Source organism: Falco cherrug, chromosome 2 (assembly GCF_023634085.1).
Source record: "Falco cherrug isolate bFalChe1 chromosome 2, bFalChe1.pri, whole genome shotgun sequence".
Classification (NCBI taxonomy): domain Eukaryota; kingdom Metazoa; phylum Chordata; class Aves; order Falconiformes; family Falconidae; genus Falco; species Falco cherrug.
Window position 1 is genome coordinate 114,119,889 of NC_073698.1, and position 27,800 is coordinate 114,147,688.

At 54.5% G+C, this 27,800-nt stretch overlaps 1 protein-coding gene across 2 annotated transcripts; it reads right to left on the reverse strand.

Annotated features, from left to right (window-relative positions):
- CD101 (CD101 molecule) lies at positions 1-27,742 on the reverse strand. 2 transcript variants are annotated; one of them, XM_055703115.1, is made up of 9 exons: positions 22,878-27,742; positions 21,346-21,723; positions 19,997-20,413; positions 16,637-17,017; positions 15,482-15,865; positions 14,139-14,543; positions 8,792-9,199; positions 7,193-7,591; positions 1-4,579 (listed from the first exon to the last, which is right to left on the reverse strand). In XM_055703115.1, exons 1-9 carry the CDS (start codon positions 22,927-22,929, stop codon positions 4,383-4,385), a joined length of 3,021 nt encoding a protein of 1,006 aa, XP_055559090.1. In that variant the 5' UTR covers positions 22,930-27,742; the 3' UTR covers positions 1-4,382. The 2 variants fall into 2 exon arrangements, with proteins under 2 accessions (XP_055559090.1, XP_055559089.1); XM_055703114.1 differs by having other exon boundaries at positions 21,346-27,742.
- Between the last annotated feature and the right edge of the window lie 58 nt (positions 27,743-27,800).

The window sequence follows — 27,800 nt, forward strand, 5'->3', positions numbered from 1 at the left end:
CGCATCTTTTATTTCCAGTTTTTAAATAGTTTCTCACAGGAAGAAAACAAGATGGCAAATTTCAAACCCAATTCAGAGTTAACAGGAAGGAATGAAGAGACACTGCTTGAGAGGGGACACCCCAGGAGAACTCCAAGTCGTTTGTTTGGAAGCATTTCTGGGAAGTTTGGCAACCTTCCTCAACAACCTTGCCCTGGCAGCACATGACAGCATGCTGCTGCTGTGCCCAGTGCTCCCAGGGAGCAGGGCAGGCCAGGGAACATGGAGCCATCGGCTGCCACAGGGTGCAAAGCATCTCCTTGCTCGCAAGCCACTTCCCACCGCTCCTGCACAGCAATTGCCTCATCACCCGCCCTCCCCTCCTCACAGGACAGAGGAACCTTGAAGCAAAAGGTCCTCAGTGCGCCCAGCTTTAGGTGAGAGAGTCACTGGTTTGATCCTCCGTCCCGCTGCATGTTGGACGAGCTGTCCTGGTGGTCACCCAGTGCTGGCCTTGCTCCTGCCCAAAGGCAGGTGCTATAAAAGTGTCCCAGGAAGGCAATGCAATACAGGGATTATATTCCCACCCATCCCACCCTTACATCATCCATCTTCTGAACAGGGAGGGCCTGCCAAGCTGCAGAGTTGTGCTCGCTTGCCCAGGAGGCAGTGCTGCTCTCCCCTTGCCTTACAGTTTCCATACCTTCCTGCAGCAAACACAAAAGCACAACACAGCTCTTGTGTTTCTATAGCCCCATGCAACTGCTTCCCAGTGGATTAATTCCTCGAGCCCAGCACTGCATTGCCCTCTAGCCCCTTCAAGCTGTTTTAAAGCCTGCGGAAGGACCCTGGAACCTTCCCACCACATGCTGGCCTTGCACAGGACGTTCCCGGGGACAGGGCGCGTCGGGGGGACAGGGTGTGACGGGGGCACTGCTGGGCTGCAGGCACCGTGCTCTTGCACTGTTTTCCCCCACGGGGCTGTAACAGCAAAATACGTATTTTATCAGCTGTTCTAATTTACATTTGAGGCTGGACCTGGAAAAAAAGATGGGGGTGGGTGAAGGTGGCCAAAAGCCCCAGCAACAAAACACCATCCCCTTGACCCACCACACACACACGTCTCTCTCCCTTTCCTACGTTCACTTCAGCTGAGTGAAATGTTCTCTTTAAAAATAGGACTGTTTTGGACCTTTTGCTGTGGTAAGTTACAACTCTTTCTAAGTTCACTCACGGAAAAAAATACATCTTTAAAAAATATAGCCAAAAGGTTTGGCGGTGATCCAGCAAAGCCAGAAAAAAAAAATATAAAGAGAAAAAACCCTGCCACTGCAAAAACACATATTCCTCTTGCAGACCCCTTCATCAAGGCCCTAGGCACACTTTACAAACTGAAATTAAAACCTCGAAACCCATGCGAATAGAAAGCTGCTACTTACACAGGCCTCTGGTTAACTGAGCAAAAACAGGACAGAAGAAAGTGCCCCATTGATGGGGAAACCTCCTGCTCCCTGCCCCCCTCCTCCCCTAGTGCACCAGACACAAACCCCTTGTGTTGCGGTAAGGTCTGCAGCTTTTCACATGAAGATCAGATGGCAGCAAAGATGCCTCCACAGACCTGCAATGGCGCACCAAGGTGGCCGAGGGGCCAGCAAGGGCTTGGGGGATGCACCAAGCCCAGCCAAGTCACTCATAGGGCTCGCACGGCGTACGGAGACTGACCCACACATGCGACTGCTGCGGCAGGGTAAGGGCTGTCCCGTACCACCACCCCAGCGCTCTGAAGTAGCAACCTGAATAAATCAGATTTTGGAGCAGAAGGCTTCCTGATGAGGTTCATCCTAAGACACACAAAGAGTGGGCTGTCAAGTCATCCGTTAGTGGTTTGCTGCAGTAACACCTGAGGAGGTGTGAGACTTCAAGTGACAAGAAAGGGGCTATATTATTTTTAAAAAGAAGGGGAAACTAAACACCTGCATCTTCTTAACTGCAGTCCTCAGGGATATACAAAGTGCTTACAAACACCTAGAAGAATGCAAGAAAAAAAGAAGAGAAACTTTTGTTTGTTTGTTTTAAACAAGAACAGAGCGTGTCAGACCTATCTAATCTCCCCTGCAGGAAGGCTGCAAGCCTTGTGGGAGGGGTAGGCAGAGGGCATCGTATATTCTTGACTCTACCAAGGCTTGTGAAGGAGCATACTCCCAAGGTACTCTTACGGGCAAGCTAAGAAAACAATCCCAATGAAAACATAGAGAGACAGCACAAAGTTGGTAGATAAACTATGCGCACAGATTAATTGTTAATAGTTTGTGGTCAAAAATGGTTCCTTCTTTCCTTTCCCAGGCCCTAACACACCTACAGCTCCTTTCTGTATCCCTTACGAGCTTGGTGCCAGGCAGCCAGCGTACAGCTCGCTCAGGGCTGGCTGTCAGGCAACGCACACTGCAGCCTTCCCGGGCTGGGACAACTCGCCTGCCTCCTCTCCTGCATCCAGCTACCACTTTTCACAAAGCTTGTAGGAGTTTGATGTCCTGGGAGCATCTGCTGCTCTGTCAAAAAGGACTGAAACTGGTCCATGAGTTACAGCGTTATCAAGACAGGACTAAGACAAACAGCAGGATCTTTTGCAAAAGGGTGCAGAAAGTTGTTCAACAGACCCGTGCAAACGGTGCTTCGATGAGATAGGAAAAGTCAACAACCTGAACACACAGTGGAGAAACAACTTGCTAGACAGCCAATCTGCAGGAGAGGAGCCTGCCGATTTCGAGGCAAGCACAAACAGTGCCGCGCTGTCACACACACACAGAAAATCAAACATCCTACTGGGATGTGTAAACGGGACATAAACCACAAGGCAGGGGGGAAACCTCTGCAGAGAGCCCCACGTGCGGCTCTGAGCACTCACACGGCGGGAGAGACAGCTGGGGTCAGGGCTGCAAAGGGAAAAGCTGCGTGAGGTTCAGAAAAAAACCTGCAGGGAAAGGCTAAGCAAGCTGGAGCCAGCCTTTACAGACAGAAGTGGCTGAACAGGTAAACAAGAGCAGGAGTCTTCAAACCAATGCAAAAAGTGCTGTTTCAAGGAGAAAGGGACTGAAGCGCCTCCCAGTTCCGCAGGATGCAGAGCAGACGTTTTTTTCTAATTTTAAGAAAAGCAAAGGATGTGAATAGATCATCTAAATGGGCTGTGGTGACCCCAACCCGCCCTCTGGTCAAAGGAAGCAGGTTCATGAACAACATGCCATGATTTCTATATGTCTGCTTTTGTCTGAGGATGGTGCCTTAGGTGTTGCCCCAACATCTGACCTTACAACTCGCTGGGACCACATCCCACTTGGCACGATTAGGGGCCAAGATCCCTTGGCTTATAGGGGCTGCACTGAAGTCTCCTTTCCCCTAATGCACCAGCCAGCCAGCCTTCAGGTAGCAGAGCTGCTCAGCCCTGAAAAGGTGAGCCTGAGCTGGATCCCAGAGCACAGAGGAACTGCCCTGCGAGCACACACAGATTTTTTTATTACATGGTACAAGCTGGAGGCGTCAAATACTACACCCCAGCCTTGCAGCTTCCTGACCCACAGACAGCCCAGGCATGGGGGGCTGGATGCTGCCTTTTCCTACAGCAGTGTCAGGAAAAGAAGGAGTTGGAAAGTCTTTGTACACCCATCTCCAAGATGGCTTGGTGTCCGCTTCTTCCTTCTGGGATCCAAGACTTCATGCGAGTCCCTTACTGGGTCAACAGGGTTTGGTTTTTGTGGATGGCTGTGGTACCACTGCTATAGACTTTCTTCAGCCCCAGCCAGCCTTGCTCAGTTCGTGTTCCTGTGACAGGTTTGGTGATGAAGACCCGTTTCCTTTCAGAGAAGATGCTCTTTGGGCACAGGCACTCTCAGAACAAGGAGACAGCAGTGTCTGAGAGCTTTCCCAGCAAAGGGTAGGCAAAGGAGAGTGCAATGCCTTAGAAGGGACATCAACGCTCCACTTGCAGCCCTGCCACTGGTTTTTAGCCTGCACACGACATAGATTTTTGTCAAGTCACCTAAAATGAGTAGCAATTTGATCGTTTTGTGTTGCAGTGCAAAAAGAGCTGTTTTTCCCCTTATACCTGTAGAGGAGTAACACCACTTCCACCCACAGTGGGAGACACATACTGCAAGGAGCTCAAATATACCACAACGAACAGAGTGTGAAATGGGTGGGCACCTAACCTACGAGGCAGGAACACCCGTTATCAAAACCCTATTTGCTTAGTAATCCAAAGCCGCTTCATTCCACTGAAAGTAAACACGCAATTTCAAGGATTCATTGCAAGAGCTACTACAAAACAATAAAAGCCCCTCTGAACGTACTCAGTCCTCCTCAGCTGTCCAGCTCCACTCCTGCAAGTTACAGCTGCCATTACAGACCAGCTAAGTCTTCTGGACCCTTCCAGACCCTTGCAGTTCCATCAGCTGGTCACCTGTGAAGTTAGCCTTCTTGCTTTTTCCAAATTTTAAGTACCAGCAGAAGATAGCAAGGACCAGGAGAAGGAACAGAACCAGCGGAAAGTAGAGGATGAAGTTCAGCAGTGATGGGGATGAGCAGATCCTAGACAAAACAGTTGACCCTGGAGGAAAAAAGAAAGGAAAAACGTGAGGCCCCAAGCTGGTTTGATTTTCTCTCTCTTACTGTTTCTATAGGTTATCTTCTGATCTCTTTTCCCTTAATCTTCAACACTACTAACTAATTTTTAAGAATTCATACAGGCTACCTGAGGAGAAGAGGGAGACAAATCAGGTAATTTGCCTCAATTTCTAGTTTTGGGAGGTCAGATAGAGCCCCAGCTCATTCAGCTGAAACATCCCGACAGAAAGAGGACGGTTTTCCAGCTAACCCAGTCCAGGCTGGGCTCAGTAAGGCAAAGCCAACACCCTTCCACCCGCCGTGTCCCTGCCCGACACCAGTGGTGGTGGGGTGAGGGAGAGGGCTGCCAGAGGCTGTGCCACTGAACACGGAGGAGCAAGAGGAAAGTAAAGGAAAACAGATCAAGGAGGTCCCTGTCTCCCCCAGCCACCTGCCCCTCCTTGCTTCTGCCCCTCTGCTCTCCTGTTTCAGCCACGCTGAGCTGCAGGCAGCTGTGAGCCCCATCCCTATCCCTGGCAGCTCCTGTGGAACGGCTCCCCAGTTGAGGTGGAGGATGCCTGTACTTCTGGTGGACCTTCTGGGTACTCCAAACCCCCCACGTTTGATCAGTCCTGTTCCAGCTGAAAAGCTCATCTGCAGCATTTCCATTTTTGTCCAGGGCTCCTTACTGCTACCCATTAAGCCTGGACATCAAAAACTAACACATAGCTTCCACACCACAGACTGACCTCAGGTGCGCCTGGCCTACCATGAAGGGTTAAGCCAACTCCTTTGGGTCTGTTGTATCCATCTCTAAGCGTTGTTCTTCAATTCTCCTGTTTATCCAAGACCCAGGTGCAGATGCTTTGCAGATGTTTTGCTCTGCAGAACTGTGCTGAGCATTGCAGGGCTGCTGATTTGAAGCTGTCCACGGGGGACGCGCACAGCCTGGTGGGCTAGGTGTGACCCTAGGGATGAACTAACCTGGAGGCTACCCCTGGCTGTGAAACTGGCTTTTACCTCTGAAGCTCTGTGCCCCATCCATACAGATGGAAGCAGCATTTACTCCCCTATAGGAAAATGGAGAAGTCTCCACTGCATGAATGTTTCTATAGTATCAGGGAGGCATCCTTAAAGGGCAGCATCAGGGATTAGAGCTGAAATGACTCCTGGTTATGGGAATACTTGCACATGGTTGTGTCATTACCCCTTGGAAAACTCCAGAACATTCAAATCCATGAGCCAGAGGGGCATTTTGAGATACCTGCATCAGTGGAGAAACGTGTATGCACATATACATAAAAAAAAAAAAAAAAAAAAAAAAAGAGAGAGAGAGAGAGAAAGAAAAAACACCCAGCTAATCTCTTGGATTTTGTGAAAACCATGAAAACCACTTGGCAAAAACACTTATACAAAAATTGGAGAGAATTTTCCTGCAGTTACTGAACAATTTTAGCAACGGTTACTCCACCAGTAACGGTTAACAAGAGACAGAGGGAGCTGATGAAGGAGAAATCTCGGTGCTACAGGGAGCCGTGATGGACAACAGCAGGAACATAACAGCAAGGGGATGAAGCGCTGTCAGTCCCTCCCCGTGCAATTAAATCCAGATTAGTTCTGCTGTAGGTGCAGAGTCATGCGAGCAGGCTCTGTGCCTGCCTGTGCCAGCAGCAAGCACAAGGGAGGGCTCACAAGGTCCCCTGAGCTCTTCCATGCTGGTCAGCACTGGGAATTGCTGCAGAAGTTATAACAGAGTGCAGGCACCCAGGCTGGCTTCGGGCATGGCATCTCCAGGGCTGAAGGCACAAGAACAACTGCAGGAGCCCCTCAGCTGGCTGCAACACAATTGATTTCACGGTTCATATTTTTTTCCTCCGCATGGGTCATCCAAGCCTATTTCCCCAAAGAGGCAACAAAAGAGTACTTTTTTCCTGCCTATTACCTCCCTAGAAACACTGTGTGCACCTGACTGGAAACCTTTGCTTTTATTTATTTAAAATTCTGTATGCAGAATCCAGCTCTATTTTTGTACCTGGCCTGCACCCCAAGAGGATGGAGGCTGTTTTTAGCGACCTCACTGGAGATGGACTTGCCAGCAAAATCACACCAAGAATTTTTTCCCTAAAATAGTTAGCGTTCAGGCCCCAATGGCACGACTGAAAGCAGGTGTTTGCACCCACGGTCCCGCAGAGAGCCACAAGCTACAAAGCACCGGAGACACAAGCGCACTCGATACCCTCTGGACTACATGGCTCCACAGTCAGAGCTCTTGGTACCTCACCTGACCACCGCCTCCAATGTTCACAATGCCAAGCACCTGGGTTTCAGCCCTGGCAGATCAACGGGACCAGGCTCTCATTGTCTCCCCCCACCAGGCCCACAGCACAAGTCCGTCAAAGGTCTCCCGTGCCTCCCAACACAACCCTGGTGACGCCCCCAGCACTGAGCCCCTCTGCAATCCCTCAGCAAGTCCTGCCAGCCCCGCTGCATCCTTGCCATTGCAGCCAGCATCACCAGCAGAGAGCTGCCATTATTGCCCCCCCCCCCCGCCACATCCCAGCACACCTAAGGGGGAACCGGTGTGGGGTGAGCAGCCCCTCACGCCCAGCAGCATTACCTGGTGGGATGGTAGTCAGCTGGATGTACCCTGAGCACGCCAAGGCTCGCAGAGCCCAGTCCTTCCCCTTGCTCTGCTGCTGCCACTCCTGCACCCGGCAGTGATACACCCCAGCATCGCCCTCCTCCACGCTGTGCAGTGTCAGGCTGAAGTCGGTGGCGGTGGGGCGGCGGAGGTGCAGCCTCCCCGCCAGGCTCTCGCGGGGGTACTCGATGGCACCGTTGCAGTGGAGGGTGAGGAGGGACCTGATGGAGCCGTTCTCCTCACTCCGAAACCAGGTGGCTGCGAGGTGGGTGGTGGTGGGCTGGCGGGCACCCTGCAGCAGGCAGGGCAGTGTCACCTCCTCGCCCTCCCTGGCTGAGATGCTGCGGTTGGTTTTCTCCAGCTGCAGTTCACGCTCTGAGGCAGGGTGCAAGCAGAAAGAGATGTTACGGTGTTGCACTGCCATAGAAATGCTCCTGCCTGTGCCTGCAGGCTGGTAGAAGCCTGGAGTGAAGTGGGGGGGGATTGGTATGGCCTTTTGCAAGACACACCACCCCCCCACACCTTGCTCCTGTGACTCATTCTCCCAGGGGTTCTTTTCCCCCTACTCTGATCATCATGGGGGTTGTTCAGCCTGGAGAAGAGGAGACTGGAGGGGGACCTTATTACTCTCTACAACTGCCTGACAGGAGGCTGTAGGCAGGTGGGGTCGGTCTCTTCTCCCAGGTAACAAGTGACAGGACAAGATGAAATGGCCTTAAGTTGCGCCAGGGGAGGTTTAGGTTGGGTATTAGGAAAAATTTCTTCACGGTGGCCAAGTGTTGGAACAGGCTGCCCAGGGAGGTGGTGGAATCACTATCCTGGAGGTGTTCAAAAACCATGTAGATGCAGTGCTTAGGGACATGGTTTAGTGGTGTAACTTGGCAGTCCTGGGTTAACGGTTGGACATGATCTTAAAGGTCTTTTCCAATGTAAATGACTCTGCAGTTCTATCTCTGCCCCCTGTCCACAGCCCTCTGCTGTAATACTTCCCACCTCATCCAAGTTAAGCGATAAGGCATCCTTTGGACCAAAAGCTATTCAGGAAGCTGGAATTCTCTGATCCACTTTGTTTAGGGCTGCAATCCATAAACCAGGTGAGGCTGAGAGAGGGAAGAACTGAGCCAGGGATGCCCACCCCCAGCAGTGCAGTGCCCAAGGTGGGAGCAGCTGAGCCTGCAGCTTTGTTCTTAGCAGCAATGTGCCACAGGGTAAGGAAAACTGAGTGTCTTCTTTAAGGATGCTCAGGAGCACCAGGAAAGGGCTTCTTCCCTGTTCACAGCACTGTACAACCAACCAAGAACACCATGTGTTGGAGGGAAAAGAAAATGCCATGATTCACTCTGTTATGAAGCAAACAGCTTGGTTGGTTTGGGAGGATGTGGTAAATCCTCCTAGTTTCCCTATTTCCCTTTGAGAGGCACTGACGCCTCCTTCATCCCTGAGTCTCAGATCCAGCACAGAAGACACTGCTTCTCCTAAGCCCTGCCAGCTTAGGAGAGGCCCGGCAGGGGCCCTGTCATAAACAGATCGAACCTTCTCCAGCAGCATCTGTACAAGAGATAACAACCTGCTCACCTGGGAGCTTGAACTCCAGCGTGGTCCCTCCCGATGCTGCCTCTCCAAGTTTGTACCAGCCGTCCACCAGCCAGAGCCATTCCTCTACCACACAGTAGTACCTGCCCTGGTCCCTGGGTTTTGCAGAGAGTATCTGCAGCCAGAAAATGTTCCTGGACACCCTCTGGCTCAGGAACCTGGACTTTTGTGGAGGAGAGCTGTACTCAGCCCCGTATTCCAGCATGCTGCTGTAGTTGGCCCTTACGATTTGCAGGGGGCTTGCATTTGCCAGAGAAGGAGGTAGGAGGTACCAGGTAATGGTGAACTGAGAATTATTCCGGGCAGATACAATCCTGCACTCAATGGCTGTGTCAGCACCGCCGACGACCTCCAGAGAGCTCTCTTTTGTGGCTACCCGAAGCTTGCTTTCTAAAATGGAGAAATAACATAATCACGCCGGCTGCAGCTGCCAGTACAGGGATGCTGGCAAGGACAGGAATAAGGCTGGTCTGAGACACCAGCTGAAAGAGAAGGGAGGAAGAGGGTGCTCAGAGGACAGAGAGCCATTAGGGGATGCTGGAGCAGGGGGTGGGGGAAGGAACGAAAGAGCAAATCTACACATTTGAACTGTGGCAGGGAGTCACTGGGTGCTGCTGGGCTGGGGAGTAGCAAAGGAGGCACCTGGGGGACCACAGGGCAGGAACGGGGGGGGGATGGAGGCAGCTGCTGTGTCGGAGTTTGGAGGCAAAGCATCTGTCTGAAGCAAACGTGTCTGTCTACCACTGCTTCTCTCGGCAGGCTCACACATTAGCAACACCACTTGCCCACAGCTTTGGAGACTGTGAACAAGTGCCTTATCTCAGAGGAACTACGGAGCCTGCGTGGGTTTCAGTAAGACACCCTCTCGAGTGTTTGCTGTGGTTAATCAACCCGAAACCACGTAACACTGTCCTGAGCACCTGCTGTGATTATACCCAGCAATTGTTCCATGTAGCGCTGCGCAGCGTGGGAGAGGCAAGCTGCGGTGTTGCCTGCAGCTCTGCCCCCCGGCAGGGTACCTGGTCACTCCTAATCCACCTGTGCTGCTCCTGGTTTGAGGGACCCCCCCTTCCTGCCCCACATCACCTGTTGCTGGCACCTCTCCTTCTCCTTTAGCAGCGGAAAGGCTGCAAACCAGTCTCTCTGAAGGGCCTCCAGCCCGCACTTTCCCTCAGCCCTCCCCTCCACGCTGAGACACCACCTCCGTCAGATGGGGCCAGCAGCCAGGGGAAGGAGCACGAACAGATATCTACCCGTGGGTGGGCAGAAATTACTCAGCAGGAGATGCCGTCAGGGTTTTAAAGGACCGCAGGCTGAGTTTCCACTCTCAGCCTTTCCTCGCACGCAAGCTGAGTGGTGGGATGCCCTGTGCTGCTGAGGCTCGGGGCAACCCAGTTCCCCTAAGCTCAGCCCTGGTGCTGGCTCGGGAACGGGCTGAGATGCCTCCACAGAAGATCTCAGCTCCCTGCCTGTGGCTGCAGGGTCAGCAGGGTGCTCTCCTCCACCGCACCCCCCCAGGGGATGTGACAGGGGCAGGTTATGGAGAGGACCCGTGGACCGGCAGAGTGCTGCGGTTTGTGCCTCAGGGGCTGCGGGGAAGAGGGATACTGCAGGAGAAAGCCCACACATTTCCCTTTCCTGCAAGCATTTCTTCTTGAAACTCAAGCAGTCCACTTCAGAGGCCACCACTGTCTCTCTTGAGACCAATTGATGCAAAATATCCCAGCTGATGGCTCTTGACACCCCTGTGCATTGCCTCTGTCTCCATCCCAAATTTCCCAACAAAATCTCCATGCTCGTGCTCACTTATGCTGCTCTTTTCTCCTTGCACCCTATTGCTTTTCCTCCTGCTTCTCTCCATACTGCAGACAGACACATTTTCACCAAAAGGTCAAGAGTTTCCTCCACAGCAGGGCTTGCACCAGCCCTGGTGTCTCCTCACTGCCTCACCTCAGCGGTGAGGATTTCAGCAGCAGCATTCACCGGGAGGTCTGGGAGGTGGCTGCTCCCAAGGGATCAACAAAGTGCTGTCCTGCATTTCACGGTGCACGTTCGCTCTGCTCTGAAGAAACAGGTATGGGCAAGAAGCAGAAGAGACAGGAAAGCAATCACCCTAATTAAGAAACTCTGCAAATTCATCAGAGCCACACATGCAGAGATCAAGCAGACTTGAGCGCACTTAGGAACCAGATGCAAGTTGATGACTTCCAGATTCAGCACTTGGAAGCATACCCAGCCCAGAGCCAAGGAAGGACAAATCTTCAGAGGGGGACACTGGAGATATTGAAAAGCCATCTGGAGATGGTCCTGGGCAACCTGCTCTAGGTGGCCCTGCTTGAGCAGGGAGTCGGACCAGCTGACCTTCAGAAGTCCCTGCCAACCTCAGCCACCCTGTACTTCTGTGACAGGGGAACTGATCACACTGGGAAAAATAAGACACTTGGTTCTTGACTTCAATGGCTGAGTGCAGAGGAGTATCACTCAGCCAGCCTGCTCGAGTCCAGGAGCTTTATTCAGGGACCCACAAGTGAACTCTGCCAAAGAGAAAGCAAAAATACTCCCAGGTATTTCTACTGGAGACTTCGCTTCTGTTTCAAAGGCTACAGGAGAGCAGCAGGCAGGGCAAGGGGAGGTGGTGGACATCAGGGACGGCCTTCTCATGACAGACACATGGATGTGCCTTCCCCAGCTGCAGCTGCCAGCAAGAGCATGCCTGCAAGCAGCCCTGCCACCTCCCCCAGGCAAAAAGAAGCTTCAGGAAAGCCAGCTATGGGGCCATGCTGGACCAAAAACGCCGCCTCCTTCCAAGCGAGCTCCTCCTGGCAGTGCTGCTGCAGTCAGGGGCAGGTGGGTAAAGCCCAGGACCTTGCCCCAAACCCAGAGGTGCTGCCAGCACAGGCAACAGCAACCTGTCCAGGGCTGGGGGGTGGGGGTGGTATCCCCAGGCTATGCCCCACCAGGGCAGAAAACACTCCAGAGAAGCAAAAGCTGCTAGAGCTCAGAGAGGAGCCCCGGGAGCCGCTGCTGCGAGCGCTGGATTTTGATGAGAAAAAAATGCTGTTACGCTCTTGGAGATCACCTCAAGAGGAAGCACAGCGCTTGCAGCAAAGCCCCTTTGTTTCAGCTCTAGGTCTCCTCTGCTAAAGATCAATTACTGAAAAGGCCAGAGCACCTGCCTGCCTGTTCCTTTGGCACAGAAGGCCACGGTGCTGTTTTCCCTTTCATTTTCAATTTAATTAACCGAGCTGAGCCTCTCGCTGTGAACCCTGCTGGCTGACACCTTGCTTTCTGCCCGGCCCAGGAGCAGCAGAGCATGCAGGAGGGCATGGTGGCTGCAGCAGCCCATGCGAGAGGGGTGGCCGGTGCAAAGCCCCTGCCAGCTCGCTCCAGAGCAGGGGGAACCCACCACAGGTGGCTGCACTGACAGGCTGATGCTCCCAATGGTGATGCTGATGCTCAGGAGCATCGCTGATAGAGCTGGGCAACATCAGGGCACTAATTACGGTACCCCACCAAAAGCCAGATGCTGAACTACCTCAGAAGTCAGAAATAGAAAAGACCTGTCCTCTTTCCCCTCCGGTTAAGACCTTTCACGCATGTTGCTCTGGTCTGAAGCTGCAGGCCAGATCCACGGTGGCACTGAAGCTCCTAAAGCACCAACTCGCATCAAGTGGTAAACAAGGTGCCAAAGCAAAAGTCAAGAACCCCAGTATCTCTGCATGTAGCTCCAGCTACACAATTTTATATTTGAAGAAATAGGCTGGGGATTTTCATGATTTGCAGCTTCATTTTCTGCAGCTTCGCCATTGCTGCTAGAGCCGGCTTCTTTCCTAGACTTACTTTACCTTCCCAAATATCCTTTGCTGGCTCATGCTACCTTTGAAAGAGATGGTGCTAGGGCCAGCAGCCACCTCCCACTGTGCATTGCCCCTTCCCAGTTCCCACCATCTTCACAGCATCACAGTACCCACTAACAGCTGCAATATATTTGGGGCATAGCATCTCACTGCTCCACTGCTACCATCTCCTCTACGTAGACGCTCTACAATTACATCTGGTCATCTTTATGCCATTTACACTACCAGCATACACTACCAGACGCTGTCTGTTGTCACCCCTCGTCTCAGTACCACCCTGCAGCAGCCCCCCTGCCCTGCTGACTGCAGCTCAGGGGTAACACTGGGTGGCCCCGCACCCAGCTCCGCAGGGGCAAGGAGAGCAGCAGCGCAGGAGGTGGAAGAGACCATGAAAATGGGCCCCAACAGGGAAGGAATTCTATCAGCTTACACTACAGCAAACCCATGTGTTAAAACCCACAGAAAATGCATAATTTCAGTTCAATGGGTTGTGATCCCAAAAATACAAGCGTTAGAGGAAGGAGCACTTAACGCATGAGAAAAAGAACAAGAACTCTCCTTTGCTGGCAGAACAGACACAAAGGGGGGGGGCGGGGAGGGGGAGGACATGCCTGTATTCTCACGACTGCCTTGACAGGCTCCGAGGTTTTGGCCAGGACAACCACTTGAGCTCCTCCAGCAGTCTCAGCCAGGAGCAAGCCAACAGCGAGCTGCTGCCAGGGGTGGCAGGGAGCAGGCGCGGGGCGGGCTGGCGGGGGGCTGCAGTGTATTTGCAATTATCTCTCTTCCATAAGAGGATGAGACTCCCTGCACGATGCTGGCAGGCACGGTGGCAGCATGGACCCTGCCTGCAGAGGTGGCCATAAAAGGGAACCCTGTGCCGGGCTGCTGGCTGTGCAGCCCCCCTGTGCCTGGGAGGGGGGGTACCTCCACCCAGCGCCCCAGCACCTCACAGCTCAGTGCTGGCTCCCAGCCCAGCAGAGCTCCCCGGTGCTGCCTCAGCACACCTTGAATACACCGCGGGAAGCTCAGAGGGACACAGACTTATCCCAGCACCAGTTTCAGAGGCTGACCTCTCTCCACCACCCTCCAACCCCCCAGAAGCCCACACCATGGGGGGCACCTCGCACCCCCAGCCTTCAACTGGACTCCTTGCAGGGAAGACTACTTCTTCCAAGAAACAAGGCTTAAAATCCTAGTGGCAAGGCTGATTCCTATATGCTTGGCGTAATCTGCAAACAAACAGATGTTGCCACTCCCCAAGACCAAATTTGCCTCCAGGAGTGTTATCTGGAACTGTGGATGCTAAGGAAGAAACAGGACAGGCAGCACCCTCTTGTGCAGCCCTAGGAGGTGACCCCGCTGGGAGACACCCCAACCATCAGTGGTCTTGGTTGCTCCTGGTCACATTTGATGAATTTAAAGCTGCAGAAGGAGACCTTTGCTGAAGAAGCACCCATGGAGCTGCTTACCTGGCAGCACCACCTTTATTCCCACAGCATTGGACCTGGTGGTGGCTGCTGGCTGCCCCAGCGGTAGGGTGTTCCTTCTCCAGACCTCCACTTCACACTGGTACGTCCCCTCATTGGCAGCCATGGCATCATGCATGCACAGGCTGAAGGATGTGGCAGCCTTCATCAGCTGGGCTTTTCCCTGGAAGCTCAGCTGTGCTGCTCCCCAGGCCATGGTGCCGTTGGGAAAGACCCGGACCAGCTCGTAGTGGTGGTAACTGGGTAGGCTGGGCTGGAAAAACCACCCCACGGACATCGGCACATCCTCGAGGGTGTAGCTGGCGCTCACTTGGCAGACAAGTTCCAAATTCTGCCCATATCTGACAATGGCATTTCGGCTTCTCAGCGTGGCATGCAGACCGAGACCTGCCCAGGAGGAGAGAGCCCTTGGCACCGGGAGAGAGGTCCTGCCCCATGCCACCTCACTGCCACCCTTCCCGCACAGCATCGTCCCCCCTGCCCCAGCCACTGCAGCTCCGCGGCAGCCAGCAGCCCTGCCGCTCTCCCCCGAGTCACACTGCGCTCTTCCAGCCCCACGAGGTCCCTGGCCCTCTCCTCCCTTGCCACCCCTGCTCTCCCAGCCCCCCAGGCAACCCTGAGTCCCCTCTCTTCCAAGGTCCCCAGTGTGTGTCCCCCCCCGGCAGGCAGCCAGGGATCCTCTGCTGCTGCCCTGTTTGCTGCTTCTTTCCACCCTCCGCAAAAGCCAAACAGCTCCTGTGGTCCAACCAGTGGTCTAAGGCACATAGCCCAGCAACAAGAAAGAAAAAACACCTTAAGTCACAGCCAAAAGCTGCCTCTCCGTAAACACACCCCTTCCAGCAATCAAAGGAGGAAAGAAGGGGGCATGCCATGGTGGGGAGGTGGGCTGTTCTCAGGCAGAAGGAGCAATCAGGTGCCAGCACCAGTGGTGCATCGCTGACAAAGGTCACCGCAGGACTCAGCAAGTGCCTTTGTTGAGCTTAATTACTGTAAGTATGCTGTGAGAACAGGTATTTTGTATTTCAAGTTAAGGAGAAGGTCAGAAGGACCTGCTGAGCAAGCCACTGACTTTCAGGTCTCTGGGCATTTTAGCCGTTGTGTTCCACTTGTCTCCCCCCAGATATCTCACAGAGGACCAAGCACCCTGCTAGAAATCGGGAAACTGAAGCGCTCCAGGGTCAAGCCATCAGCCCCAGGTCACCCTGCAGCAGCAGCAGAGCTCAGGGCACAGCAGGGCTCTGTCCTACCCATGTATCCTCCTGCTTCTCCAGCCTTGCCTCCAGCATGCCCAGCTTCAAAGCCCACAAACAGGTGGCCCAACTCACCCATGGAGCTGACTGTCACTGCTGTCTCCCCCTCCTCTGTCCAGCTCCGGCCTCGGGACCACTCCGTCGCTTTGCACCCATACCGCCCACCGTCACCCTCGTCCAACGTGTTGGGGATCACCAGGGTGAAAACACCGGAGCTTGCCTTCTCCAGCCGGAGCCTCCCCCGAGTCCTGCCGTCCCGGTAGGTGCTGCCCAGGATCAGGGTGCCGTCCTGCTCCATGGTGGCCACCAGCACCTGGGGACCCGGGTGCTTCGGTGGCAGGTGCCACCACTGCACAGACACAGGGCTGGACGCTCCTTGCACCTCACAAAGGAGGATCAAGGCATCTCCTGCCATGACCTGTGGTGTGCTGGTGGACACGGACAGGTGCATCTGGCTCTCTGCAAACAACAGTTACTGCGTGGGAGGGGACATTGTTGTGCTCCTCAGAGAAACCCAGAGATTTACGGCATTAAAGAGAGAGACTAGATAAAAGCCTTGACACCGGAAAAGGAAAGGAATGGTCTGAAATTTTCAACCAACCTTTTCTTATAACTTTGGAGAGGGCTTTGTGGTTTGGTGGTTTTTGGTTGGTTTTTTTTTGTCTTCTTTAATGTCTTTCCTGGGACATGGTTATATAAAGAAATACTTAAGAAATAGAGCCCCAACAGACAGCTCCTGCTGCATCAGAATAGGCATTATCAAGCTACCACAAGGAAACCAAGGGTCTCCTACACATCTTTGTTAGAGTGGTTTCTCACAAATCATCCCTCCAAAACATGGAGAGCACCCTGATAGAAATGGCAGTGCTCACCCCCTGTCCAGAAGTACCAGTTCTGCTGGGACATGCTGTGATCCTCAGGAACAGCAACAAGCGTTGCTCACAATTTACTGTACCAAAGACACTGGAGTACCCCACCTCCCCAGAACTCTACCTATTTGCCCCAAAATCATTGCAAAGAGACTGAGCTGAAGTTTTACACTGTGTTGACAGTTGCTGCATCTGTCACACTAATATTTGTCAGAGCGAGTGCTTTTCTCAAGATTACGTACCAAAATCTACGGCACATTTGTGCTCTGGCTGCAAACAAGGTGAGGCTGGACTTGCAGCGTTCCCCAGCCAGGTTCACCACAGGCTTTACCCAGAAGAGCAGCCATTAGGATTTACTAACCTATTGGCTTCACATCAACTTGGATGCCTGATGACTGGTTGGTCTGGATGCTGTAAAAGTCTCCAGTCTTCACCTCTGAAACAGAGCAGCGGTATGTACCGTTGTCCTTCAGCCTGACCTCGTAGATGGTGAGGATGTAAACAGCGTTGCTTTCCTTGAATGCTTGCAGCTGCCCCAGCTTGGCTCTCTCCTCGTATTCTTCCTCCCAAAACAATACCCCATGGGGGTCAACCCTGACCACTTCCATGCCGTTGAGGAGCCAAAGCACTTGGAAGTGCCTGCTGCTGCTCTTCTGGGCTCCCACCATGCAATGTAGCTGCAAGGTGTCACCTTCAGAAAGGGAGCTTTCAGCAGCAGCGATGCCCACGGAGAGGTCTCTGCCTGCGGGTAATGAAAAGCAAAGAGGGTGTTGGGTGGCCCTGCCCACGCTTCCCTCCTGCCCGGCAGCACTGATGGCTGTGTGGAGGGAAACGGGAGGGAATCCGCTGCTGAAACTTTTTCTTTCACTGGAAAAGTGATCTGGATGAAAAATTTTGCTCATGGGACATGGTTGTCAGCTCCAGGCAGTAACCAGCAGTCGCAGATGGAGGAAGCAGCAGAGCTGTGAGGAGTTGCACTCCGCACTTCGGGGTGGCTACCCCCCCAAGGCAGAGCACTCGCCGGGATGGCCACGGGCCACAGCCCCCCCCCTCGGCTCAGACATCCGAACCGAGGGCTGCCCTGGCCCAGAGGCATCGGCTTTTGCAGGGGGCTGCTCTGTCTTGCCTCCTGGAGCTGTTCTGCTTCGTATAACAAATATCCCTTAAGGCAGAAAGAGGCACAAAGAGGCTTTATCACTGGGTGGTGTTTTTAGCTCTGCTGTCTGCGGTGGGAGAAAGTGCGTGGAGGGCTGGCGTGCAAGCGGCTTGCCTGAATCTGATGCTGCTGGTCCCACACGCTGCAGCCCTCACTGCCTGCTGCGGGATGTTGGGCAAGAGATGCTCTCCAAGTTGGGCTAGTTCCTACAGAAAGCAGACATTTCAAGACTTGTCACAGCACGGGGAGGTCAGAGGGGAGCTAGAGGAGGTGGAGATCATCTCCTAGTCCCTATCCTGCCCCTTGTACCAACCAGCAGCAGTTGCTGAGCAAAGAGGGTAGCTGCCTGCCACCAAGCACGAAGCCATCTTCCCCGTGGCAGACCCTCTTGGGCGGTCAGCCACACCTGAGGTAAGGACCCTGTCTCTGGGTGCTATGGTATCATTTACCCTCCTTGCAGGGCATTCAAAGCCTCTGCTGCTAATACCCCTGGGTTTTGGCATCAGCCTGGCTGGAGACTGGCTGCAGGCTGCCCCAAAACGCTGAGCCATGACCCCACACGACAGCGGCATGGCCAAAAAACAGGAGGCAGGGCTGAGCCCCAACTCCCTGGACAGGGACCCTGGCTCACCCCACTCCATCTCCTTGGGTCGCCGCGGTGCCCCCCATGTCCAACAACAGAGGCAAGGCTGTGTGCTATAGTTTGGAGGTAAAACAGAGCAGCTCCCAGACTGCCACTGGAAGGGCTTGAATAATTCATCGAAAGCAGAGTACCGTGTGAATTTAAACACAGGTTCATAAACAGTTTGCAAACAGGAATCCCAACCACTGCAGATACGTTTGGCATTCCCAAATACTTGCTGGAGAGTTTATAGAAACTGATGGAGCAGTTAGCCATGGTCAGAGTGGTCGCTGGCTCCCAGTGTGATGGGGTGCTCAGCCCTGCAGCCCAGGCTCTCCCACAGGGGACTGGAAGGAGACCCCAGCCCTGCAGATGTGATGGAGGGTTTGTACACCCGCTGCTGTTTCCCCCTGGCAGTACCAGCAGCTCTAATACAACCACTGTATTATCCTCTTACCACCATCACCCACTTTCTACCCTTAACAGCTACCACAGGGCAAATACTAAACAAGTATTTTTAAATAAATAAATAAACTGACAAGGTTTCTTTATTTCTAAATGATCCTGTGGCACCGGTACCCAAAGTGACAGGTCATGATGAATCCTCTTAAACAAGCAGATGCAGGGAAGCGTGCCTACTGCCGTTGCTCACCAGGCAGCAGTAGACATGGAGAGCCATTGCTGCAAACGGTGCGTAGTAAGAGGAACAAAGCTTTGCCAGTCTGCCAAATTTCAGGAACCAGACTGTGACAGTGGGAGACCACACTTCCCACTATCTCCCCCTGATATCTTGCCCCTCTGAGCCACACATGGGGCGCTTGGTCCTTACCCATCTGTTTCTTTGGTTTTCTGCTCTGACTCAGCACCCTCCCCCGTGAGACACCAGTTCCCCTCACCACCCCAGCTCTGCAGCCTCCTCCATCCACGCTCAGGTGTGCGGACAGGATACACCACCTCCCCAGACGGGCTGTCAGTGACAGACTTGCTCCCATTTTACTGCACACTACTGCATATATTAGAAGGCATCAGCTAGATGCAGCCTTGTCTTGGCTGTTTTGAGGTAAAAGTTACTGGTGGGAAAGAGAGATTTTCCATTCCCTTGGGCATGGCTACCCACACACAGCCGAGGGAAGAGCAGGCCAAGGGACCGCAGCCAGGAAGGGGCTTGTGGCAAGAGAGATGGCAGACAGGGTACTCGGAGGAGTGGCAGCAAATACACAGTTCTACAAGATTCCCAGGGTACTGGGGACAGTGGAGTCTTCCCACCGCTCCTGGGCGAGGTGATGCAGAGCTTGCAGATCCAGGAGCCATGGGAAGCTGCTGGGCAGAGAGGAGGGGAGTAGGCAACTCTGGCAAGGGGCTGGTTTTCAAACTTTCCTATTTTAATCCATCTCGTACATAGCAGTAGGTCTGTCTCCTCCTTCTAAATACCCAATACGATGCTCTGGAAACCATCAGACTGGTGAGAGCATGGACAGATAAGCCACCTCCAGCAGACACTAGAGCTGCTCAGCACATGCAGCACATCCCGGTGGCACCACGATGGGCAGCTGACTGTTGTGTACTTCAGTTTTTGAGGCCACGAGACCCTCGAGGCAGTCTAACAACACAGTTTTCTGTGCACTGGAGTTTAACGCTGCCAAGGAGCCAGGCTGCTGTGGGCACACACTGCTCTCTACGCTAACACCTCGCGTGGGCACACAAGGTTGCACGATCGCCACTGGCACTAGAGGTTCAGCTGTGTGAACCTCAAAAGTGAGAAGCACCACAGGTCCTGAACCAGGAGCTGCCACGGCCCTCAGTGCCCAGTTGGAGGTAGCTGAACCCACCAGTGGGTCCCTGGGCTGCAGCAGATGCAGGTGAAGGCCACTGAAGGCTGCTGCTATAAAGCTTTGAATGCACAAAGGAGCTGGAGCCAACATGTGAGTTTGCAAGGACCTTACCCTGGCTTATGACCACCAGCAACGTCCTCCCTGTTTGCTTGCGGGAGATGACCTCCCACGTTCCATCAGGATCCTCAATCCACTCGGCTGCCTCGCAGTACAGCTGTCCCTGGTCGGATGGCTCCACTCCACCGATGAAAAGCTTGTACGTGGTGTTCCCAGCCTTGTTCAGCCGCACATCCCCTGCCAGAAACCTGCGCGTGTAAGAGGACCCTGGCCTCAAGACGAAGTCCTTGGAGAGCGTGAGGACCTCCTCGGCATGGTGCTCTCCTGCTCCCTGAAGATGGTACCAGCCAACAGAGAGATGCGTGTGCTGGGCAGTGGACTTGGACACCTCACAGGTGAGTTCCACCACATCCCCTTCAGAGCGGGTGAGGACCTGGGCCACCATGGAAGCTGTGAGGGTGTCTGCAATCACTGAGCATGGGGGAGAAACACAGAGAACAGCTGGTCACAGGAAAAAAAAGTCTCTTGGCCTCGATGGGCAGCCTGCTGGCCACTGCAAAACTGTGGCCAGGCCCTAAGGGATCTGACAGCATAGGAGAAATTGCTTTTGTTGCTGATAGACAAGGCTTCCATCAGCCTACGTCAAGGTGTGAAGCAGTGGTTAAAACCTCAGCAGGGGAGAAAGTGCAGTGAATCCCTCTGCAGTACCCTGTTCAGCCAAACTACGGGCAGTATTAATTAGGCAGCCCCGAGGAAGTGCATGTCCAGCGCCTCATGCTCCCAAGTGCAGGCTGGTACAATGCTGAGATAAAGGAGGAAATGGGTGAAATCCAAGTGGAAGTACCATACCAGCATGTAGACTCGGTGGGCTCACAGGAGGGCCTTTCCCTTTGCCTCTCCATCCCATTGCCTTCCCTCTCCCAGTGCTCAGCAGGAGCTGCTACCTCCCTCTGTCTGTGGGTATCCCGCTCGCATCAAGCCCCACATCCTGACCTGAGAGGACACGAAGAGCTAATGCACAGAGCCCCAGAACTCCTGCCCACCTAAGCGCTTAGCTGTGAAATGCTGTGGCTGCATCAGGAGCTGAAGTTACAGTCGGGCCGTGGGACAGCAGGGGCTTCCTCTCCCTTCCCTTGCCCTGGCTGGGAGGCAACCGCCAGAGCAACCTGCAAGGGGACATTTGGGCATCCCCCTACCTTGGCCACCCAGGGGGAGGATAGCAACCCCACAGTGGGGAGAGAGGGATAATTTGTGCTCAGTGGTCCCACTGATCACTCCCTTCCTCAGCTGCCCCTCTGCCAGAGACCCAGAGACATGCACTTCTCCCCAGCGCAAAGGCAGGGGCAGTGGAAACCTGCTTGTGTCTTGCCCGGCGGGGAGCGGGGCTTTCCTTCAGAACCCACCTGAGAGGTTCGTTTTGGCGCTGTAACTCCCAAAGTACCTCTCGTCGGTGTTGGGCGTGTGGCACTCGTACTCCCCGGCATCCCGGTCCTGCAGCTCGGTGATGTGCAGCAGGACGGCGTCCCCCTGCACCCGCTCCACGTAGATCCCCCGGCTGTGCACACGCTGGGTGTAAATGGCGTAGGGGAAGGAGGGGTCGATGGTGCTGACGATCTGCACCTCCCGCTCAGGGGCCGAGGGCAGGTAGATGGACCACTGGAAGTTCTGCTCTGTCGGGCCCTGGTAGCCGCTCACCTTGCACCACAGCGTGACGTGGGACCCCCTCACGCGGTAGAGAGGTCCCTTCTGAACAGCCACCACCCGCTGGCCAGCGCTCCGACCTGCCGGCAAACAGCACGCGTGGCGTTTGCAGGGGTATATGGTACCCAAGGGCTGCACACCCAACGTGGCAGCGGGTCTGGGTGTGCACAGGACTGCAACATAATACTGAAAAGAATTGCTGGGCAGTCTCATTTTTTTGAAGCACAAAGTCCGAGGGACTTCACACCCCTTGCAATCGTAAGAAGAAGTCCTGTAACAACAGATCTGCAAACTTTCTTGTCTCCTAGAACACTAGGGGTCACACGACAGAGACCAGAACATCATAGCCACAGGGCTGTCAAGCCTGTTCATAGCTGGAAATATCTCTCAGCCAGCTGTTCAGAGGCAGCAGCAAGCAGGCTGAGATCACTGGAGGAAGCTTGTGGTGTGCTAAAATTAAGAGGGCCAAGCACTGAGGTCCTGCACAAGCTGGATGGGGAGAGCAGGTGCCAGAGCTGACCACTACCAGAGAAGGAGGTGCAGTGCAGAAGCAAAGGGACAAGGGACCGTGGAGGGAACCGGCAGGCTGGGTGCTGCAGAGGTGCTCCATGGACAGAAACCAGGGAGAGTGTGGGAGAAGGATGCCAGCAAGAGCTCCTCTGAAGGCAGGAGGCACCAGGAGGCATCAAGGACTCCCTCTGTTTCTGCCTGCAGAGGGTTTGGGGAGGTGATGGCCACCTGTGCACCCTCCCCTCACGCAGAGCTCGCAGTGGTGACACTCTGTTCTGGTGCCCAGCATGCACACTGAGCAAAACGCCCAGAGGACATCAGCACTGGGTCAAGAATCAACCATGAAGACCAGGCCAGGGAAAAGAGCTGGTGGCAGCGCAGCCTAAGAAACCCTCAGAAACCCCCTCTCAAGGGAACGGGGGAGGAGGTAACCCTCTCGGCACCCCCAGCAGCCATGCAGCAGGGGTGTGCATGTCCCCTCACTGAAGCCCTGCCAGGGTCCATCTGGGCAAATGCTTTCAAGTGAAACCACGGTGCTGAAAGGAGAACATGCTTCTGCACTTCTTCCCAGGGCCACCAAGCCAGAGCAGCACTGGCGACAGGGGCTACGCCAGGCACCCTGCTGAGCCACCTGCCTGCAAAGGTCCGGTCCGCACCAAGGGGGTGCCTTATTTCCCCCCTCACCTGCCCCAGATAAGCCCCCACGACCAGGCAGGGCACTCACCCAGGAGGAGGAAGAAGAGGAAGGCACCCGCCAGGCAGCGCACCAGGCCCATGGCGAACAGCTCCACTTGCGTCCTCTTCCAGAGAAGTGGTGGAAAGCTCTCGTGGGCGATGGTGACGGCTGTTTTTGAAAGCGGCTGGGAGGAAGCTGCCTGGTGCTGGTGGTTTCCGCTGCTTAGAAATGATGGGGAGAGGCTGGAGAGCGGGGTGCGACAGCAAAGCAGCACGCCTCTGGGAGGTGACAGCCGTCACCCTGGCCCCACACCACCTGGGCAACGGTGATGACCAAGGCCCCTGCTGCCGCTGTGTGCCTGCCAGGTGCCCGGCACTGCCAGCTGTAGTTGTGCTGTCCGACTGCAGCTCACAGGCTAATCCTCCACCTCGCGACTCCCACTCGGGTGCACGGAATGGCTGTTAGCAGGGGGCAAGGAGCCAGACCCCGGGGGGGGATGGAGGCAGATTTCCAGGGCTGAAGCCCCCTCCAGCTATTTGTTTTCCATAGCTGCAGACAGCAGCGTGATGCCTCGGGTACAGGTTGGGATGGCACAATGCTCCCCAAGGACAGCAGACTAAGCTCTGCCTTGGGGTGCAGTGGGGCACCCCAAGTGAGTTGTCTCTCCCACAGTACATCCCCCCCAACCAGCCCATTGGCAACATGGTCAGGAGGCTCTTTTGTGACAACCAGCCCAGCCCAGCCAGCGTATCGGTTCTCAAAGGATCACCACACAGCCAGAAATGGTCCAGGAACGCTCTCCTGTAAGCACATCCCATGGGCTGGCACCTGGGTGCAGGGGATCCCAGATCCGCACCGCTCGCAGGGGTGGTGGGACCCTGGGGAGCTGCTCTGGGGGGGCTGAGGCCAGGAGGCTGCTGGCACAGCCCGAGACAAGTGCTGGGGGGGCATCGGCTGCCACGTGGCATCGCGCCGTCGGCACCGCAGGGCCTGGGGTATGTTGCTGCTCCTGCCCAGCAGGTGCCAGGGGCACGGTGGGAGACTGATGGGCACATCCCAGGCAGGAAAAACCCAGCCTCTCAGGCATGCAGCCAAACATTAGCAAGGGGCTTAAACCAGGGACACTCTTTAAAAGGATTTATTTGGGATTTTCTGGGGGGTTGTTTAGATTGTGGGGGTTTTTTTTAGTTGGTTGATTATATTTTTTTTTTTCCCAGAAAGGATGGCAGCACAAGGCATTTACCCCCGAGTCACGCTGCTCCTGCCATGCTGCTGGGGCATCGACTGAATAACTAAATTAGCTCAGGGATTCACAAGGAAAAACCAACTGTAAAACAAGTCCTTTTGCTTAATCCCATAGGACTCCTAGAGGGAATGAGATTCATGTAACAAACCAAAGCAAACATGAGGTCCCTCCTCTCCCCATTTAATAAACTGATTCACATGAAAGCCTGAGGGGCCGGGAGGTAGAGGCAGAGGCTCCTCATTGCAAAGCTCGTGCCTCCATTACCCAGCTCCTCACCACGCTGTGCGTGCGGCTCCCACGGCACCGCGCAGCTCCCACAGCACCGCGCAGCTCTCCAGAAAGCCAAATCCAACCCAGGGAGATGGGCTGTTGCAGCAGGCAGGGAGGTCCCTGCAGGATCTCACCTGTCCCCTGCCACCCCCCACCTTGCTGCAATGAAATGGAGCAGCGGAGCAGCACCTGTTTTGAGCGAAGAGGGGGCAGCGCAGGGCTGAAACCCATGCGCTGGCTCCTCAAAGGAGGTGAGCAGATACAGCAGAGGCTTGCAAGTGGTGGAGTGCCCCAGCAGAGCCGTTGGTGGGAAGAGCCTGCATCCTATGGCAGCAGGACACAGCCAAGCACACAGCCATAATAACTGTGTGGTCGGCTTCTGTTCCCGGCTGCAAGGAAGGAAAGGGATGAAGAGGATTGCTTTCCAAGAGCAACCCACTGCCAGCAGTGCCCCAGGGATGATCCTGCTGACAGTAAGCTGACCTGCTTACCACTTCGGAGGAGGGAAAAGCATCTCTGCTACAGTGACAGAGCAAATGGAAAGGAGACTTGGAGTTCAAACTCTGTAAGCTTCCGACAGTCAGTGTGCAGATAAACACACACATGGGTACAGTTTAACTCCAAGCTTGCAACTCTAATGATGCATGAGTCGCTGTTCACATTTGCAACAGAGGAGCCGGGGAGAATAGGATTGCCTGGCCCAGCCCCATCACTAGCAATAACGATGTTCTGTGGACAAAACCATCAGCTCCTTCTCCCTGGGACTGCGCAGTCTTAAACTTACTCTTTCCTTCCCTGGGAAATAAGTGCAACAAGACATAAGGCAGGGCTATTAACCACGCAAGGCAGGGTAGAGGAAGAGTATCAGAGAATCCTTTACAAAGACAGCGTTACCATTAGCAATCACACCAGGGAAGCCAAATCCATGGGGAGAAAGATCACCTTAGCCTTCTTTCCTGGAGATGGCACCAGATGGGAAGTGAGGGGGAAATACACTTCTTGGATAGCACAAAGGGTCCCTGTCCATACCTGTAAGGAGCAGAGGACTTGCCTCCTCTAAGCCAGGCAGTACATGTGCCCATGCACCTGACTTGGTGAGCTGAAGTGCTGTACCAGGACCACAGGCATTAAATGCTATTGATCTCTAGCCCTTGGCACAGCCTCACTACTGCCAGCACCTGCGCAGCAGGGTCACCTCAGTGCACCCCAGCAGAGTACCGCTCCAGAGCACAAGGCTAGAGGTCAGGTCACCCACAGCACTGGCTTTGGCTTTCAGGCAGGTGATGACCATCTTTAATTGCACACCTCCATACCCATTCTCCTTGCTCCTGCCTCCCTGGATGTCTTTGCAGGCACCCTTTTTGGATGCTGCTAGCCACTTTGGGCCAAAGCTTTCCAGAAAAGGAGCACCAAAAATGCAGCATGAAAAGTTTTACCAAGCCAAATGCAGCCAGGGTGAAGTTAGATTCTACCTAAAAGAGCACAGCAGCGATCTGCAACATCCATGGTGACTTGGAAACCTCCCAGACAGGCAAGTGCTGACCAGACACTCCCCTTGCACACTGCAAGGAGCATGGGGTGGAATGGGAATCAGGCAAGATCACTCCTGCGGCAGGGTAGAAATGCTGTGGAGGAAGCTGTTGAGGATGAAGGAGGTGGCCCCATGGTCAGTGTTGGTTTTCAGGGGGAACAGAGTGCTGAGACCCAAAAGCAATTAGGCAAGTATAGAGGACAGGCTGCAGCTCAGATCCCCCGTCTGGCTATATGGTTCCCCACGAGCTCCCTCACCCCATTTGGGTGCCTGGGCTTAGGGCAGCTGAAACCAGGACAGGCGGCTGTGCTTTCCTCTGCCTGCAGCCATGGCAATTGCTGCTGGCTTCTACCCACCGCAGCAGGGGGCTCAGCCTACCCCACCTTCTGAAAAGTGGCAACGAACCCCACCTTCCAAAGGAAACCAGACCTCAAACCATGTCTTGGGCAAATCTGGCTTTGCACAGGAAGGGTTTTCAGCCACTGCCAACGTTGCTTGCTCTGGGAGAAAAAAACCCTAGCTATTAAAAAGAAGGGTTCCCCCATGAGCTTTTAGCATTGCTATGCAACATCCCAGGTGAAAACAAACGGCTCTGGAAGACCCACAAGCTCTGGGGCCTCTGCTCAGCCCCGTGGCTCTACCATCACCCCTCACCCCATCTGAGCCAGCCCTGAGTAATGACCTGCCCTCTGCATCTCCACTCACAGACGAGCACCCTGGGGCTCCCCGAGCACCGAAGCGCGGGTGGCAAAGGAGCTAGAGACTAGTTGGAGCAGCAAGGTCCCAGAGGAGAGGCTGAAGGGGGCAAAGCCAACGCAGCCCTCTCCTCCCAGCCCCTCCTCACCCCTCAGTTTGTGCCACCCGTCCTGGAGCAGCGTGGACGGGAGCCTTGCTCCCCAGAGCCTTTTTGGAGGGGAAAGGCACGTGGCGCCTGCTTGGCTGCAAACACCTCGGTGCCTTGCGAAGGGCAGCCGCCCGCAGCTCCCTGCGTTTTGGGCTGCTCTGGAGACCAAACCGGGAGAGGGAACACTGCCCAGGGGTGCCGGCTATAGGCAAGCTCTCCAAAAATGCTTCCTCTGCCTTTGCTCCACAGATCTCAGGAGCCACAGCCCCCACCCAGAAATGCCATTGCCACATACCAACAGTGACCGGGGAGGGGCAGAAGGACAGGGAGGGGTGGGGGATGCAGCCTCGAAAGCAAGGGGCTGGCGCCAGGCAGGGTGGGGGGATGCGGAGAAGAGCACAGCATTAGCCGGGATAATCTGGCAGTCTTGGGGGATGTGCCAGAAGCCTACAGATAATCAGGGGAGCTGGTGCAACAGACTTTGAAGTCTGCCGTCAGGTTTTCTCAGCCCGGCTCAGACATCAAAGGCAGCTGGTTACTTCCCCAATTACAGAGTGGGAGCCAGCCGCTGCCTGGCTTCCCCAAGGCCGGCCGGCTCAGCGGCGATCCCCCGGGCACGCTCTCGTGGGCAGAAACCTCCTGACGGAGCACAAATGCCCAAATCCTCCAGCTCCTGCTGGAGCCAGGCTTGCTTTGCTGGGAGCTTGCCTCGCAGCTACACGGGCTTTTACCTTGGGCTCTTGGAGCCGAGCGAGATCATGGTGGATAAAGATCTCCCCACTGCTGTGCTGCTGAACCAAACCACGTGCCAGTCCCAGGGAAACCAGTCAGTCACGAAAACAGGGGGAAGTTTAACAAAGAAGAAGAAAATAGCAACCTTTTCTCACGGTGGCGGGACGGACTGCTTCTCTTACTCAAATCCTGCGTGTCCTCGGCTCTTGTGGGACATGGCTCCAATGCGTGGCAAGGACAGGGTCTTCATAAGCAACATGCACAGCAGCACGGAAAGGCTGTTGCGATTGTTTTGCACTGGAAAACACAATGTAACTGGTACAGAAACTGAAACAATTTTTAAAAAAG

What these genes read in the sequence shown, in the direction of transcription:
- CD101 (XM_055703114.1), bottom strand. Translation starts at nt 21,856, where the DNA reads ATGAGACTGCCCAGCAATTCTTTTCAGTATTATGTTGCAGTCCTGTGC. An exon ending in AGTTGATGTGAAGCCAATAG is followed by an intron (nt 15,866 to 16,636) that starts GTTAGTAAATCC and finishes TGTTGTTTGCAG; the next exon opens with AGAGCCAGATGCACCTGTCC. An exon ending in AATAAAGGTGGTGCTGCCAG is followed by an intron (nt 9,200 to 14,138) that starts GTAAGCAGCTCC and finishes TCTCCATTTTAG; the next exon opens with AAAGCAAGCTTCGGGTAGCC.